The sequence below is a fragment of the Diorhabda carinulata genome, chromosome X (genome assembly GCF_026250575.1).
Source record: "Diorhabda carinulata isolate Delta chromosome X, icDioCari1.1, whole genome shotgun sequence".
Taxonomy (NCBI): Eukaryota; Metazoa; Arthropoda; class Insecta; order Coleoptera; family Chrysomelidae; genus Diorhabda; species Diorhabda carinulata.
The window spans coordinates 23,677,190-23,696,309 of record NC_079472.1 but is presented as its reverse complement, the minus strand read 5'-3'; the positions used below and the strand labels follow the sequence as shown (position 1 = coordinate 23,696,309).

The 19,120-nt window shown below is 31.3% G+C and overlaps 1 protein-coding gene across 8 annotated transcripts in view; it reads left to right on the top strand.

Moving 5' to 3' along the window:
* The window catches only part of LOC130901729 (RNA-binding protein Musashi homolog Rbp6), a 1,060,444-nt gene that overhangs the window by 1,024,843 nt on the left and 16,481 nt on the right, over nucleotides 1-19,120 (top strand). For 2 of the 8 annotated variants that reach the window (XM_057813296.1, XM_057813294.1), the window contains 2 exons: nucleotides 7,006-7,071; nucleotides 13,698-13,936. In XM_057813296.1, coding sequence (XP_057669279.1) covers nucleotides 7,006-7,071; nucleotides 13,698-13,936 — 305 coding nt within the window. Of the gene's footprint in view, nucleotides 1-7,005; nucleotides 7,072-13,583; nucleotides 13,937-19,120 lie in introns of all 8 variants that reach the window. The other 6 variants (XM_057813291.1, XM_057813290.1, XM_057813297.1 and 3 more) reach the window with 3 other exon arrangements.

The window sequence follows — 19,120 nt, the reverse complement described above, 5'->3', positions numbered from 1 at the left end:
TAGGTAGGAATAGAGTTTACTGGATGTACCTAACGATAAGCAATTACTTATAGACAGTGAAAACTAAAACAAAAGTCTATAATTAATTGATTCCAATTAAGACAATTAAGACTTAAAAAAGCTATGCTAGACTTAAATCCACTGCGAATTGTGCAGTGTGATCAGGAAGATTCATAAAAGGGACAATATCTTATTCATGAGAATATAGGTTGTTTGAAACTCTCACTTTATCAAAAAGAATTGGAAATACACTTTAATCAATAGAAAACATACTGTAATAACCAAATCCATCCTAGCACATCCGAGGAACTTATAACTACTGAAAGGTATGCACCCTTTCTATTTAATTATGACTATATAGTTAGTAGTCTTTCTATTTTGACATTAGAAAAAGCCTTGTACTTTTGATTCAATTTAACGGGTGAAACATAGAAATGTGGTCAAATTTATGAAAAATTCTTTCAAATCCAATATATTGTAATGTTTTTCTCATTTATTCATATGATTCCTATTCGTGGGGTTAATTAATAAACACTGTCTTTCACTTTATTCAATTTATTTTAATACACTACACTTATCTAACTTATACTTATAATAATTCACTTATCACTATTGCACTAACTTAAATAATTAAATTCTTCGATTACTTCTATTTCGGTCTGTTCACTACGATTATTTATTATAAACTGAACTCAACTCCAATACATAAACTCCTTATATATTTATCCCAAATTTTCGAATTCTACTATAAGATGGACTGGCTCCAGGGCGGAGATGAGTTCATAACAATATTGATTGAATATATATAGTGTTATTCCACATAAAAATAGACAAAAATTCATTATTTGAGTCACTCTGGTGTTTTTTAATGGATATTTATATTAAAAAAAGTTGGAAAACTCAATTTGAGGTCCTTAATTACTTATACTTGTTTTACGGATAGTTTGAGAACCAAATTATTCTATCAATTGCTAAAATTTTATCAGATTTGCCAGATATTTCGAACTTAATTTTTTGACGTCCAAAGCAAGTCAAAACTTGTATAAATTAAAAAAAGGGTTTCCTCTATATATAGTTAATATTCGTTTATCTTCAATTGTATGAAGTAAAACTGTTTGATATATTCGAACAAAATATGCCAATTTTGACATTTCGGATTTATCTTTAATTTGTTATCTAATAACTGAAACTGAAATTTTTTTCATCACGTTTTTCATCACGAGTTTCCTGAATCATATTTAATAGGTTCTAGCACTGCGTTTCTGGTTATATCCATCTATATTAATTTCAAGGTATACTATAAGAATGAATAATAAACAATAAATAAATAACTTAGTACATGGAAATAGTTGCACTTATCCAATATCATCACATATGATACGTATTCTGCTATACATTCTAAATTAGACTATTGTAAAAGTGTGGATTTCTTACTGAGCTGGCTCCAAAGAGTATGACCTATTTGAAAAATAAAAATGTATCGTTAATCGATATATAATAGATAATTAAATATTTTGAAAGAAATTATTAATCTGGGTGTGCATTTCGTGATAATCCCTACATTATGCGAAATGAGAATAGAAAAGATCATTATCAAGTGTTAAAACAGTGTGTGAGGTGCAGAAAAGGACGCCATTTTGGAACTGTACACCAATTCTAACAAGGGGCGAGTAATCTACTAATTTAGAAATGTGTCAAATAGCAGTTATGTGATTAATCAAACATAGATTCGATTAATATATTTTAAATGTTTAATAAAATAGATACAGAAATAGTGGTAGTGATAAGTAGAAGCGAAATATTAATATAGTTTAGTTGGTAGCGTAAAACTAGCAAATACATTAATCTATATTAGATGTTATGAAAATTTTTTATTTTTTGGAAAATTGTGCTAAACATCCATGATTTATTGTTATTATGGAATGAATTTCTACGAAAATACAGTTGATTTGTCGATTGAGATCACCAAGGGATTAGTCTATGTTACTATCAACGTCATTGGCAATAAATTGGAAGAGTATGGTTTTTAATAGTGACATTGACAGACAATCTATTGATTTTTGAAAATATATTCTAGTAGTAATCAAATGGATAGTAGATTAGATCAGATTGTTATGGGTGTCATTTTGGCTTCCCAGTTTCTCTCTGCACTTCTAAACATATATTTTGCGAATGTCTCTGCATCTGATTATTCTCCCTCCAAAATAAGTAGAAACCTAGCAAAGTAGGCTTTCTTTTGAGGATTTTATGTCTCCCTTTCCGAGGATTTAGCACTACTCCTTTGAAGTATGTAAGCCTTTTACTGAAATGAATAGTACGCTATCTATAGCTTGCTCGTAATCTGTCGTCCACTGTCCATGATGTAAAGACTACAAGGTGTGTTCTTACCGAGGGCTCATTTTCGACTCGTTCTGCGCATCTTCCAAGAGCCAATGAGAATTCCAAATTGGCGCATCGTTTTGGGAGCGAATTCTCATTGGCTGCTTCTCAGCTGGTGCGCAATAGCACACCTTGTAGTCTTCACATCATGTATTCAATTCAAATGTTTCAAATTGGCGCGTCATTTTGGGAGCGAATTCTCATTGGCTGCTTCCCAGCTGGTGATTTATAGCACACCTTGTAGTTTTTACAACAAGTCCACTGTCATGCCTATATTTCACTGTCAGGAGACCGATCATCAGCTTAAACTCGTTTACGAGCATCTCGAAGAGCACATCAGACTTTTTAGCTGATATATAAGGCTATATAAGGAGCCTTCCGTTCAGTTAGTTGTTGAAGAGACATCTTATAAGGCCACAGTAGGGCTTTGGTTACAATATAGGGAGGCGTTTTCCCTTGTTTGACATTGATGTTTGCTTTCTCATTAGTTGGTATACTCGGGTGATCTCGTAGCGACATTAGAGTGTGTTATAAATAGTAACAATTCACAGAAAACTTGATCAAATATTTGGAAGCGCTTGAGATATGGGCGTATTTTAATGGAGGAATCAATAGCTCAGCTGTTTGATGAAGCAGTAAATAGAGCAATGATATGATAGCCAATATGAGAGTCAATGATCAATAATGGTCACGACATGCGAAAAAACTTCGGTTAGTGCTTTTAGACTTTGTTATGGATAGTGGCAAATATAAGATAATCGGGTGTATTATCTATAGAGTAGAAGAATTGTAGGAGTTGGCTCAAAATTCACTATCATTTTGAATCATCACATTATGAGAAAGTAAATTAACTTTAACTACAAATATGGTGACAGGTAGATTTTAGTCTCCCTTGATGTGAAACTTTCTTGAAATTAATTTCCAAATTCATTGCGAAGCAACTAATCTTTATGCTCCATACTGAATTTGAGAATCAATTAGTTACAAACTCCATTCTAATAGTTCAACTTTACGATAAATATTTTCTAGTTTTACGATACCAAAAGTAGTTGTTCTAATAAATTTTATAGCGGGTGTCAATTTAAAATTATAGTATTTTTAATAGTTAATAACAATGTATTGACAATTGTGATAACCAAAATAGAATAGGCATATAGAGAGTAGTTTATAGCAAAAATTGTAGAGTAGAAAATACTTTACTTACTTATGTAATCGCCTATAGATTCGAAATACTATAGAAGATTTTGAACAAAAGTTGGCAAACGTGTGATAGACATAGTAAATGTGTAGTTGGGGAAAATACTATAATTATAAGGTTATTCATTGATAAAGATTTCAGTTTCCAGCTCAACATACTCCTATATCGTGTTGAAAAATGGGAATTATTGTGACTTATAAATCGCTATATCGTATTAATGAGTCTCATCAGTCCTCACTGTATATAATAGTATTTTCCCTGTAGATGAGCTCTAGAGTTATATGATAGTTTGGATATCATACGACCTCTAGTATGTGTCTACTTATTAATATTAGCCTAGAACTATTTACTCACTTACATAATAACAAACTAAACATTTCCAACACTCAAGAAAAATGGCGGATGATTACTAAATATAAATTTGCAAAGCAATACGGAAAGCTTAACAAGGCAAATAATTGATATTAAAATTAGTGAAATAACACTTTATGGGTAACTCAATTTTATCAATCATTTGGAATAACAACCATACTAGATCTGGTAACGTACAGGAGCTTGAGCATACACTATCACTATTGACAATTAATTAAACGGGTACGAAAGTACGTCCAATTTCAACAATGTTCCGAATATTTAACAAAATAATGGAATTGATCTCCGCCATTTTTAAAGACACAAATCTTTTCACTAATTCATCATATTCCATATTTTAGCCTCTCCAATCGAACGTCGCCTGTTTTTGAAACATGACTTGGCGAAAAACGTCGAGGGTGGAAAAAATGTATAGACATATTTTACCTTAAATCCTGTCTAGGAGTGATAGATGAGATGTTGTTAGAAATTCGGTTTGGAATTTCTCCATTTTCAGCATCTTTTCAGAGCGTCTCCAAAGCAAATACGATGTTTTCAAGTAGAGACAAGTACTTGACAAAATTTTAATAAAACAGTCTTATCGAAAAATATGAATAAGTTTTCCTCATTCTATTATACGATATTTATACGAGGTGTTACAGTTTTTGATTTTATAATAGCGAATGATAAATATATAGAGATATATAGAACTGACGTGTTAATTATTATTTGTTCCTAATATTCTTCCTTACGATACAAAGATGTTTTGAATCCGATACATAGTACAGATTACGTGGTACTAGTAAGAAATAGAAAGTAGTAGGGTATCTCAAAGATAATGTTATAATTTTCTTTCTCAATTTTTTGGCTCTAGACAATCGAAAAATCATCCGATTCCGAGAATTTTTCTTAAAATCTTTTTTTTTCCCGGCGGATTTACGAGAAAAATTAGGGGAAAAAAATAAAACCTTATATTGGTTTCAAGGCTTCAAATATTCATGAAAACGCACTCATTTACGTATAATTGTTGATAACTTTTTCCAAATAAATAAATGGAGTAATATTTTTTTCATAATCTACACAAAAAAAGGAACAAATTGTAAAAAAATTTTTTATGAAAATGTTGATTTATCATTTGTTCATCATACAATTAAAAATAATAACAATTTCTCTTAAAATTGACCTTTTCTCACTTATAATCGTTTGTACCTTTTCTATTAAGTAATCCATAAAGTCATGTGAACAAAAACATTCTTAAAATCACTTATTGTAATCAAGTGTACAATGTTAGAAGTTAACTTTGGAAAATTGAGAATTTTCACCATTAAAAAAATGGTATCTTACTAATGTTAACTGTTAAAGATAAGCGGACCAAATGTGAAAATTTGTTCTGAATTTTCAGCAAACCTCCTCTAACCTTATCTAACCAACATAGGTTTTCATTTTTTTCATTCCCAAAAAATCAATCGATATCGGATGATTTTTCGATTTTCTAGAGCCAAAAAACGAGGAACCGCGAAATTATAAAATTATCCGCTCTCATAAAGTATAGTTATTGGCATGATGTATAAATATAATCAATAGAAAGGTCTCGTGAGGATTCACATAAATGTTTTTGATGATAACCTCCAGATGAATATGTTTTACGTAATTTCCAGTATGGTTACTATATTTTTGATTTTTAGTTTGCAAATAATGACTAAGATTGTCTAGATAAAGCAAGATTCTATTACTTCTATGGCCTTTAACAAAACAGTACAATTATGAGATAGAACTCAACTTCTCTACTAGTTAACTAACTTCCTTATTTAAGAATTTGTTTAGAGTTGCGATGAATATTCTATTAAATTTTTCTGACGACCACAATCTATCAAAACACACAGTTCTATATCTGTTATTATCAATCTCAAGCGATCATTGAAGAAATTTTTGTATATTTGCTTAAAAGTTATTGGTTATTTCTTCAAAAAAGTTATTTTCAAAATAAAATGTATCTATATATTTATAGCACCCTCTCAAACATATTTCAATGTTTATTAAACAATCGTATTTTGTTTTTGTCACCCGTTTATTAATCATATGTATACTGCAACTTCCTCTGTTCTCCACTGATTAAAATCAATGTTTTTATGAGATAAAGATTGGAGGGGATATCAATCTTCTTCGGATGTGACATCAAACAACGCGACATTATATTCAATCTTGATGATACCACTATTACTTTTTATATATATACAAATAAATTCTCATGAGGGAAATTTTATTCTTTGTTTTTGTTTGAAATATTTTATCAAATTAATGTACAATATCACTTCATCATCTAATGGTATCAATTTGTATCCATTCACTTATTGAGAATCCTTCATTAAAAAAATTTCGAATGATTTGTTAGATAGTATTTTAATTCTTACTTACACATAAATATGAAGATTTTTCAAATTGTCAACATCAGAATTTCGATACAAAGAAGTGAGCGAGTTAATATTTATATTTGCAAAGTAGAATTGAGTATATTGAACATACTATAAGGCGCAAAGAAGTTAGAAAATATGTAATATCCCCTAAGCCTGTCAAACTGTCTAGTGTAATTCTCATTCATTTAAATTGTCCATCCAATATTTAAGCTCTTTTTTACCATATCAGTAGCTAGAGGATTTTGTCTGATCTCTTTTGATTTCAAATTCACTATAGCAATTATATTTAATCTCAAGTTTCTTCAAATAACTTATCCGATTTTAGATTAGTATTTATTCATTAATCTGAGCTCACATTCGTAATATGTATGAGATTAAACTCACTAAATTTATTATATTCTCTCTAGTTGTAGAAGTTCTTTATATTAGAAACAAATATTTTATTGCTAACTAATTCACAACTATCGAAATTCGTAGTACCATAAAGATAAAAACAAATTAACATAAATTGTACATTCGATAGAAAATACGTTTCTAGAAAATAGATTGTCACATCCTTTGAAGATCCTTTCAACCTGTCCTTCACACGTTATACAAAAATAAACTCAATTGTGTTTTGTTTTTTCTGTGTTTCTAATCTAGTGTTTGTCTCTGTGCTTTCAGTGGATCTAACCAATGGACAGCTCACTCCGAATAATAACACTCCACTGTTGACTCAGGCCTTGTCAGGTAATTCGACTTTAACCCATGTAATAACACATATATACTTGGAAACATACAATTTTACTTTGCTTTTAACCTTTCCTACTCCTTCAGCTATATGTAGTGTATTATTTTTACCTCGTTGAGAGTAATAGATATCTGAATTTAATTAGATTTTTTAGTTGCTATGTATAAATAATCTTGTAAATATGAAATATTGAATTCGTACATATACCATTATTAGTCAAAACAATATTCCTAGTAGTACGTTTTGGTTGGTACGATTGTCACAATGATCGTCCAACGGTAATCGTGGTACAACTAAACGTTGGATGATAATTTTGTTAATCATTTCGTTTGGACCGTCTGTGATTTGTTAATTTTTCACACACGTTAATACGCAATCACGTCATTCTAGAGAAATATAGTGTGTATAGAGGAAAAGAAAAGCTGAAACAAAAAAATATAAAATAGAAAATGGAAATAATATGCTTACCATCGAGAACACTGTGGACACTAACACAATCACTACTGACCTTCAGCTAACTTGTGAGCTAGTTCCCTGGACCTTGTAATTATAGGTAATTCTCTGTATCACTCAAATTTGGTTTGTTTACTTACTATTCATTAACAACTAGCGATACTAGAACGTCATTAAAGTTAGCAGAGCAGTATCAGCAAACAGAAAAAACAATAAGCGGAAAATTTAGTGCTAATTAAGTGCCACATTACAAAATTTTTTACTGTGTATTTCAGAAATTGGCTGCTTACCTTAAAAAAAGTACTTCCATAATTAAATGCAAATTAAATGGTCTGTCCTTCAATGATAGAAAATTTTTTTTCCTATTCATCACGAAAAGAAGTGATGCAGGAATTTTCGTTCGGTCTGTTCTGGGGAGAACGTTCAATAAGGGAGAATTGTTTCCACTCCCAAGCAAACTATTCAATTCCAATCTTGTGCTACCTCACGTGTTTGTCCGTGATGATTCTTTCTGCTTACATCGAAACATTCTGAAACCATACTTCCGAGAACATGCGATTAGAGAGAACTTGAAAGCTAAATTTAATTACAGATTGTGCCGTGCTCGCCCAACTTCAAAAAGTAATTTTGGTTTAATAGCACAAGTTTTTCGTATATCCTACTCCCCAAAAAATATAGGTACTCCTTCAAACAGTCGACAATGTTGTAATAGTTTCCTGCTGAGGGATGCCTCTGTTACAAAAACTGGATCTTTCTACTACGAACTAAATCGTATGCAAAATTCACCCAAGGCAATTTGATTAGTTTTGCAAGAGATCGTGGGTACGCTTATTTTGAAGGATTTGATGTTAAAGACTCATTTGCTATATACCTCAGCACGGACGGAAGAGTGGGCTGGCAAGATCACCAAGCTAAGAGATAAAACCCGAATATAATTAACTTTTTCATATGTTAAACTGCTATCCGAAAATACATTGATCCATTGATCAAAAATACGAACAAAATATCCTAAAAGTTTAAAAATAGTTTATTTTGCATACTTTGCACGAGTCACACAATGACTTAAATAACTGAAGAACAACATATTTGGTTTTCCAACTTTATTGGCAATCTTAGCCCACACATTATCCTTGACCCTTTGATCCTTGTAGAACTAGAATTATGGTTTTTAAGGTCGTCAAAAGCTTCTTGTGGTGATTAAAACGCTGTTCGAACTTCTTTTGGCAGTGAAGAATAAGAACAAGTAACTATGCCATGAAATAGATGAATACAAATAATGAAACATTAATTCAATTTTTTGACGTGCTACATGATTGTTTCGCGGTTTGCGATTTTCTAAGAGACGGTTCTTTCTATCTTTAAATCACATATCTATCTTTTTTATTAATACTGCTCGCAGTATCCATTTTCTCTACATTCATTACTGACAGATGCACGACAATAAGGAAATTCGGGAAACCAATTGTAAACAGTCTTTTCTGGTGGTGCTTCAATAGACTAAGTTGCACGAACTGATTCTATGCAGTGTTATTGATTGAGACCTTTTTGAAAACATTTGGAAATTATCCAACGTAAGTCTTCACGGATGATTTCCATTTTTACACAAATTTGTTTCTTCTAAACGTTTATTATAAACAATTTCCTCAGTCAATTTATGAATTGCCACTGGCCGCGCAATAACAAATGTCAATGTTCACAAATACAATGGTGCCACAACTCATCATCGCTACTTATTGTAAAAGCTTAAAAGACAATCCTTGTAAAGCGAGAGTAACATTAACTTGATATCACCCAGTAAAATGGTAATTATTCTAATAGCTAAATATCTTTAAAGTTAAATTAATGGTATCACTCAACAACGTACATATAAATTTTATGGAAAAAATTCTAAACCAACCAGAAATGTATCAATCAAACCACACTCTATATAAATCAAGTATTTGAATAACTGTCTGTCTGAACACCACATATGTAAATCTATGCCATAACTGGAAAATTACATTGGAATGACAACACAATATGAAAAAAGTAGAATTCATAGCCACAAATATACTACAAAAGGAATCAACTGTTTGGAAATCGTAAATAACACTTAAAAAAATTGTACCCAAGATACATTTCACAATCAAAAAATAATTTATACAATACAAGATAAATTTTTAGCAAACGATAAACATGTACTTGAGTCAAATTCATTACAAGTTGATTAATGAATTCATTTCAACATACCTCGTATGTCATTTTGTTGGATTCCCAATGCAAATATACTGACGCATAATAACTATTAGTATATATGAAGTACATTCCTGTAACAAGCATTGAAAAATATATGAGACCTAAAAAAATGTAATCACTTATAACCACTTTTACAGTTTTAATGATTTTTTGATATATTGGGTGCTTCTAACTTGATAAATGAACATAATTTCAGCTTCATTGAGTAATTTCCTGAGAAAGCAAACACAATAACGTTTTAGGTTCGGCTCTTATAAAATAGTTGATATCTTTTTTGGAATTTGTCATTCAAAGCTACCTCAACTTCGCGGAAAAATTAGTCGAGATGTAAATTTTTTTTTATTGTGACGTACATTTATAGGTTTTTAAATATTAATCAGTATACCAATCGGTGTTTGATTCGAATCAACTAGTTCTTCATCATATTTTTGATGCTCCAAAAAGACAGCTCCAAATGGATCGAAACAATTGGGAATGGCAAATTATTTGATTCTTGAAAGTCATTTCGATAAAGTTTAAAGTAACGTTTAATGGTAATCAACAATTCTCTTCCTGTATTGTTCAATATCGTACGTGAATTATATCGACAGATGATTGCGCAAGAAAGCTATTTCCTGAAGAAAGCAATTTGATATCGTTGGAACTATATCTCTTTCAAAGAACGGAGTATTTTCAGGGACTTCAATTAAAAACCTCCCACTGATATCTTTAATAAAATAGATCGACAATTCTATAAATAATGAATCTTTGTCTCAATGTTAACTTTAACAAAAATGTTATTAATGATAGAATACTTTAGTTTACGGAAAGCTGCTAATTATGTAGTATCGTATAAATGAGATTTTATAAAAACTTCTACGATATAAAAAACATATGAACAATGTCTATCGTTCAAAAAATGTTCGATAAAGAGTAACTCAAAGGTAATAGATGATAAGTTAAAATAAAATTTCTGGTAAATGTACTAACCAGAAATGTAGCAGAAATTACATGTCTTGTTTTCATCTAAATTTTTAGATAGAGATATACTGAATCTCTTTAAGCACTACTACAACTTGTTATAGTTATATTACTTATAGTTATATTTACTTATCTCACAATTCAATGAACCTATTATACTATCAATCTCTTCTTCAAAATATGATTTAACTCCATCTTATTGATTTCCAAAATGAATTGCATCAGTCAAAGCGGCGACAAGGTGAAGATACAAGAACTTAAACATCAGTTTCTCAGTGGAATGGGCAATGCAGAAAATAATCTCTTTGGCTTCATTTTGCAAATTCAGAGAAACTAATTCTCATATGAACACCTGGAAATTCGATAAAAAAGTAGAAAATAGTACATTGCGTCCATAGGGAGAAAAGTAGAGTGTCTCGAGGACTAATTTTTTTCTATATAGCTCTGGGAATCAATAAAAGAAGGTGGTCTGTATCTACTTGTAAGGTACATAATTTCAAGCAACTTTTACTTCGTAGATTCTGTGGAGGGTGGTGCAAATTTTATTATACCCCACCTAAGTGGCGACGCCAACTTCTTAGAGACATTGCATTGTAGAACTCGAATCAATTTAACACCAGCCTACTGTCTAGAATGAATGCAAGAAGCTACCAAAAGCAATAGCAAAGAAACCATTAATCCAATAATATTGTTTAGATGACTTGTTACCCTTCACGGAGCCTTCCACCCATTGTCGTTGCAGTTAAGGTCACACGATGGACAATTTCGGATTAACAAACATCTTTATGGGCTCTCAATATACTCCTGTCAAAGTCATGGTGTTAATGTTGAATCCTTGGAATTTTAGGTATATTGATAGTTCAGATGACTAGAAAAGTATATATAGACAAAGCAGACAAAAAAATAAAAAACATTTCATTGAAAATCACCTCACATCTTTACTCGTTGATGAATATAACGTCTATAAATTTAAGAATCACAACAATTTCAAAATTTTTAATTAATTCAACATAAATTTTGAGAGAAAGTTAATATTTTTAATATGGTTAACTATTGAGTCAAAGCTGAATACACTGTTTACACCACCACTACACCAACACTCACAATTACACTGTCTGACGTGCGTTTCGATAAGTTATCGTCTTCAGAGACTGGAAGTTAACTAAAACCTAATGAATTGATTACCTGTTTTATACTAAATTTTCACACCATAAACGTTCTTCTTCGGAAATTAGTTCCAGCGGGAAAATATCCTTGGTGAGAATCTGCTTTGAATACTGAACTATAGAGTGAACTGTAAGGAAGTGGGGCTCCTATTTAAGCTACTCTTGCATTTAGCAATTTCTATGCTTTCAAATGCATCCTACAATTTATTTTCAGATACATTTCTTAACAATTTTACATAATTAATATTTATGTCATGATTGTGACTGGCAGCGTGATAAGCAATACCTGATTTTCCAGTCCGTCCATATTTTAAATGAGCTATGTGCTCTTTAAACTGGACAATGATGAATCTCTTAGTCTGCCCAATATCACAATCACACAATCACAATAACCATATTTAATTTCATATATACTATTTTCCAAATTTGGTATTTTGTCCTTAGGATTGCCCAACAATTATTTTAATATATTGCTGGATTTATAAACCAATTTTAAACCCACTCTGCTAAATATTCCTTCCAATCGTTTTGTATAAACAGTATTGAAAGGTATCAGAGCAAATTTTACTTCTTGGATTTGAAAAAAAATAGATCTACTTGAACTTATGTAAAAGTAGCTTAAACAGGGACAAAGAGCCAAAACCTTAAACTCCACTCTATTTTAGTACTAAAAGAATGGATTTGATGATTTCCGCCAAGGATATTCCCGCTGGAATTAATTTTTGCGAAAGAAGGTTAGGTTAGGTGGTGGGAAAGTTTTGTATAAAATAGGTCAGTTAAGTCATTAGATTTTAGTTTACATTCAATCCTCGAATGAATATCATCAACGGTTCCAGAAATTCCAACTTAATAGTTAGTCAATTGTTTTATTAATAATAAGCAACTGAAAAATCATATTATATTGACGTATCAGTTAGGAGCATATATTTCTTTTTTTGTTTATAAAAGTGAGGTCTACTTTCAAGTTCTTATATACGTAACGATAAAATTTTGTGAGCTAGCTTTAGAAGTTGAGTAGAAACTGAGTAATAATGATACAAGAATTGATAATGCTTATTTCATGCATTTATCGTATAAAAATATATGAAATAGTTTTCGTAAAACTTGAGAAATGACCTTTGTGAAACGGTATATTTAGCATCTTAGGGTAAAATATCTGCAGTGGTAAGAGCCCCGTCGTTGTGAGACAAAAAAAACATATTCACATTTATACACTAATACCTTGATCGCTTTATCTAATGCAGACAAGAAATTTTGCATAATCCTTATTGTACCACAGTCTTACTTCTATTTTCAATTGAAAACCTCATATATCGAAAAACACTATTGATCCGTTATGAAGATATTTGAAAGAAATCCATCGACTCGCTAAGTTTTGAATGCTGATAAATCATTGGAATTGAATATTTTCTAATTAATTAATGGCTCAGGAAAATTAGTTATACTTTACATTCCACTACTTTTTTTTGATTACTTGAGAGCAAACATAATCTACATACGGTATAACTGCAAAGATATAGAATGTTTCACTTTAAATATCAATCATAGAAAAAGACTAGGTATTCATTTAATAGGCAAAAAGACTACTAATTTTATCATACCGTGTGCAATCTATCACACAACGACGGGTTGTCTTAATATGTAAAGTTAGGTAAGGGTCGGCTCCAGGAGACTATTCCGTAAATTGTATCTCTCAGGGTCACCAAGTGGCGCATGGCAGGCGCAGCCTCAGCCTTCAGGAGCCGACCATCACCATCAGCAATCGCCCACAGCTGCACCACAACCCCACCATTTCTCCATTTCCTTTGCAGTGATGAACAATTACCAAGCAGCGGCCGCTGCACAAGCGCAAGCGCAAGGATATGGACCACCAGCGTCCCCGCACACAACCGGCGCTAGAGCAGGGTTCCCAGCAGCTAATTCTCCAGGACCCACCATTGATATGTACAACAGCAGTGCTGATAGCGTCGGTTATGTTCAAGCCGCCAGTCCCCAGCCTAGCAGCTTTCCGGCAATCGCCGTCAGCAGAGCACCGCTTAATTACAGTCCGGTAAGTTTTTGAATGACTTTCCACTGTATCTATGTGTATAAATATTTTTAATCTACATAACATTGTTATAAAAAATGAAATGAAAAAAAGTATACATGAGAAAAAAATGATAATACACCACAATTGTTTTTTTTGCCTCTACTATTTTCTTTGCTACAAAAGTTTAAACTACCATTTGCAAAAGCCACACTTCAATAAGTTACTATTTCCATGAATTGATTAAAGTTATACGTTATTATTTATAAACGATAAATTCTGAAGATTGAGATTGAAAGAGATTTTAAGTTAAGTTTGATATTATATTTTATCGTACAAATATCGAGAATAGTTTCTAAATCTTCCTCGATAAAGTATTTTCATATATAATCTGTTTTTTCTCCATTTATTTCCAGTTCGTAATTTCTTGCTTCTTCTTCTAATTCGTCGATCGCCTTTACTAATTCCTTCTGTCCATTTGCTATGAAATTTACATCATCTACGTATCTGTGTTATGTCTGTTATAATGATCTTATTCTGTAATCCTGCGTTTCTCACAATGCCTTCCAATATTATATTGAATAGCGTTGATGACATTAAGTCTCCTTGTTTGACTCCATTATGTAAGTGGCTTTTCTGATGTTGTGCCTTGGAATGACTCTATAATGTCACTCTTATTCACTATTATTTCTATTAATTTTTCTGGAATTCCTCGCCTTTCTAGTTCTTCTGTTATTTTCTCTCTTTTCATTGAATGAGAAAATAAACCAGTTTATTTCTCTCACAATAGGATTGCACCTATTATAAGAAGCTTTTAATCCAGATATCAACTTACTCTGCTTCACACAAGATTTGTAGTTTCTAAGCTCACTTAGCTTAGCTTTTGGAGCCTTCGTATCTAAAGTTTTTTTCCTTTTTTCTAAAAAAGGTTTCCTATGGAATAATCGATTCATCCTATCTACCATTTACTTGAATACTATAATTCAAAAATATATCACACGCACCCTAAACAGCAAGTAAAATAAAAATGTGTGATTACATCTTAAATTTAACTTACATTTTATGTACTACGGTAGTTAAGAAACTTTCTTAAATACCAAAATTTTAGTACGCCTGGCTTAGTGAGTATGTATAAGAATATTATATAGGCAATCTGTAACGAAGAAAGCCGTAAAGGGAACTAATTACAACCTGTATGGTATTTTCCGTACATGACAATCATATTATTAATGTATTATTTGCTTGAACGTTTAATTATGAAATTATGACAAAATACAATCTTATCGATCTCATATGACATTAATGTTAATGAAATTTGCTTAGAACGGACGGATCGCATGAATTGAGAAACTTTGGACATTAGATTCAACTATTATATAGAAATTGGCTAAAAAGACTCGATCACTTTATGAGTAAAATAGAAGCTGAATAACTAGAGCGATGACAAATTAAACAACACTGGAACGTGAAATAAAATGGAAAATGAAATACTACGTGATAAAGACAATTAAAACAATATGTAGAGTCAACGAATGAATTATGGAACGAAATTAGTACTTTTGGGAAAAAGTCAAATTATATCTTGAAACACCCATCCTTAAATTCACCTTGAGAGTATTTAACTGGTGAAGATGTGGTGATGTATTAGATGATTTTTCTAAATAGAAAGATATGTCGAACACCTTTGGTTTAAATTCTCTATTCAACGATATTAAATTATCATTATTATATACATGGTGTTTCTAAATTCATACCAGAAAATTGAGGAGGTGATTGCTCATATGAAATTAAGATGGGTCTTTCCTATAATAAAACTTTCTCATGTCTCCCCTTTCTGAGATATCACCCTTAAATAGTGGTGACTAAAATTGAGTTTTTATTTTTCCTAAAATTCCAGTAAAGCTAGAAACTTGATATTCTGTAATTTTCGTAAAGAACTAACCACAGGTATTTTTCAATATTTCTGTTACATTATGCGGGAGTGAAATAAGCAACCCTTTCCCTCTTTAATATCAAAATTTTTCTTTAAAATGAAGTTTGGTAAAATGAAATTATAACTTAAATAATTGTTTTATTTGATATTATTTTTTATTCTTAAATTGTCTTTCCAAAACCAATAGCTAAAGAGAAAATAATAATCACAATATATCCCAACCGATTGGCGGAGGAGTGCTCCAACACTAGCCTCCTCGATCTCCAGAGTCAAATCCTGATTTCTGTTTATGGGGTTGCATTAAATCATTAGTCTAGACGACATCCATGGTTTCCTTAGTTGACATCAACTATTCGAAGAATCGTATTCAAAAAACGTGTGACACCATAGAAAATACACCCCAAATATCTAAAAGTGTATGGCAATATATGACATGTAGGCTACGTTCATGTATTTTGATTAGAGCTGGTCATTTCCAACATTTATTATGAAAAGTATTACATTTGACATCCATCCATTTTAATTAAAATATTATAAATTATGGTGTTTATTATTTTTTCTATGCAGCTTTTGGTTTTGGGAAAAACTTTGAAAATAAAAAAATATTCTTAAATAGAACAAGGATTTTAAGTTATAGTTTTATTTCAATTTTGTTATGAAATGAAGTAAGGGCTGCTAATTTTACCCCCGTATAATGTAACAAGAATATTGGAAAAATAAATGGGTAGTCTTTTGAAAATACACGAAAATAACAGAATTTCAACTTTCCAGCTTTACTGAAATTAAAAAAAATAAAAACTCAATTTCAGTCAGCATGATTCGAGGGTGATCTCGGAAAAGGGGTGAACTGAGGAAATATTCATAACAGCAATCACCTCCTGAATTTTGTCGCATGAATATAGAAACACCTTGTATATTTATATATTACAACAGTTTAGAGAATATTCCATTTTATTCATATCCAATTAAATAAGAATTAATATTTGAGTACATTTGGAATTAAAGGTGTACAGGATTATGCTGGTCCTTGGCACTTTTCCCTAGCTTTGAGATTTTATCTTGATAATTGGTGAAGGTGAGAATAATTGAATTTAAATATTCATTCACCTGTTTTTATTTCTAATTATTAAATCACTAATCCCATACACGAAGAACTTTGAAGGTATTAAAATGTTGAACGGCATCAAGCCATTGATAGTGATTGATGAACTAACTTCTAAAAGTAAATAATAATTTTTAATGGGTTGACTATGCTCAGTTGGTATGAAGGTGCCTATTCCGTAAGGGATCGTAAATAATGACTGTTATCAATACTCACTTTATTCGTATTCTATGGTTATAATCCAACGGTCAGCAAGCTCTTTGAGACTTTGGTAAAATCATTCTTTTGGTAAAAAATTTTCGCTCAGTTTTTCCAACAATTCCTTTGGATTCAAGTTTTCCTACGCAAGTAGCAGCTTACACACTCGACGTTTCGCTTGAATGGCGATGTACGATATCTTTATAAGGTCCAGGAAAATCTGATAATAGGCGAATGCTGGTTCTAGGATGGTTTTCTACTGTTTCCCCTGCAACCTTAATATCTCACGCAGGTGGACGAACTGAGCGGAATGGTTTCTAACGTCAAAATTAAACCAATCCTGAGCCGTTTGTTCATCAACTGGATCTTCCCTTCAATGTCACATGTTTTCCTTGCTGCCACGTCTGATTTGAATTTTCGTTTCTAATAATGTCTTGACAAGAAATTTCAATATTTATCTCACAGTATACTATTTATAATAAAAAACGTACTTCGTCGTCAACAAACACAGAGAGAATAATTAAAAGAATGTGAAGAAATTGTACTTTTTATAAAATTAGACACGAGACTCGACAATTTACCACATATTTTGATTGAGGCATATGAATTGTCACAACCACATCACATTGTGAGAAGTGAAAACTTGGTTCCAATAAAAAATGTTTTCTTAATAGTAATTTTTTACGTATTCAAGTGAAACACATCGCAAAATTCACAGCATTAGGTGCAAATTATCCAGAAAGAACCAAGATTCAAATAACACTGAGTCGAATTGAGAGAAAATTCATTTAGAGAATCTGAGGATTCTCAAGAAATTTCAAATGTTGAGCGTCATAAAATTGATAGTCTAAGAGCTGGTCGTCACTTCGTCTAAGGTACTTTCACACTTTTTCTATGTGTTATTTAATATATTGAAAGTAGAAAAATCAACATCTAGCAGGGTTAGCGCGGTTGCAATAATATCCCCTGTTTTTTGGATATTGCAAATTTTTTATTAAACAATGTAACTTCACAAATCTGGCAATAAAAAAATTGCTAGATGATTTGCTCGCTTGCAAGTATCTGTGAAATATTAATAAAAAGTTTATTTTCATCATTTGCATTGTACGTTTAGATGAATTTGAAGTATCGAGCGTCATTGACGTTGTCTGCTTTGACCATGTAAATTTGGTAAATGAATTTTTCGATTATTTTAAAAATCTCATTATTACGTCCGGTGATATGAGCATTTCCAATATCTGTGAACTCTTTTTGGTATGGTATGGATTTCGAAAGGTTTTTCTGAAAAATAGAGTGCATGAAATGCTGGTAAGCTTGATAGTAATGGTCCTAAATAAAATCTGAGGCTCAAATTTAATCAATTTATTATTATTTTTTTCCTTACATAACACGCAGATCATTTCTTGCGCTTCCATAATTTATGAAAAAATAGAAAATCATTACACACAACTGATCACAATAATGTAACTGAGATATGAAAAAAATATACAGTTGAGTCGATAAATGAAAGAAATGGATATTGGACATTCAAGTATCCTTAGTAAATTAGAAAAAACTATGACGACTTGCTCCGAAATAAGCAGCGTTGCAACTGACAAACCTCTAACGGAAATTTTTCGTAAAATGTTGTACTGCCCTGCCTAAGAATGTATTACCTGTATGTCAACCTTATATTCAGGTAAAAACTCTTTAGCTGGAGGGTCAACAGGGTCGGTAAACTTTTAAAAATATACTTGAAAGACAGATTTGTGAAGATACATTTTTTTAAATAAAAAAATTGCAATATGCAAGAAACAGTGGATATTATTGCAACCGTGCTGTCAGAATTTGATTTTTTTCACTTTAAATATATTGAATAACATATAATAGAAAAAGTTTCAGCCTTGTGAAAGTACCTTAGTCGAAGTGGCGACAAGCTCTCCGACTATGATGGATAGTGGTAATTTATTGTACAGTAATCAGTTGTTCAAAGGAG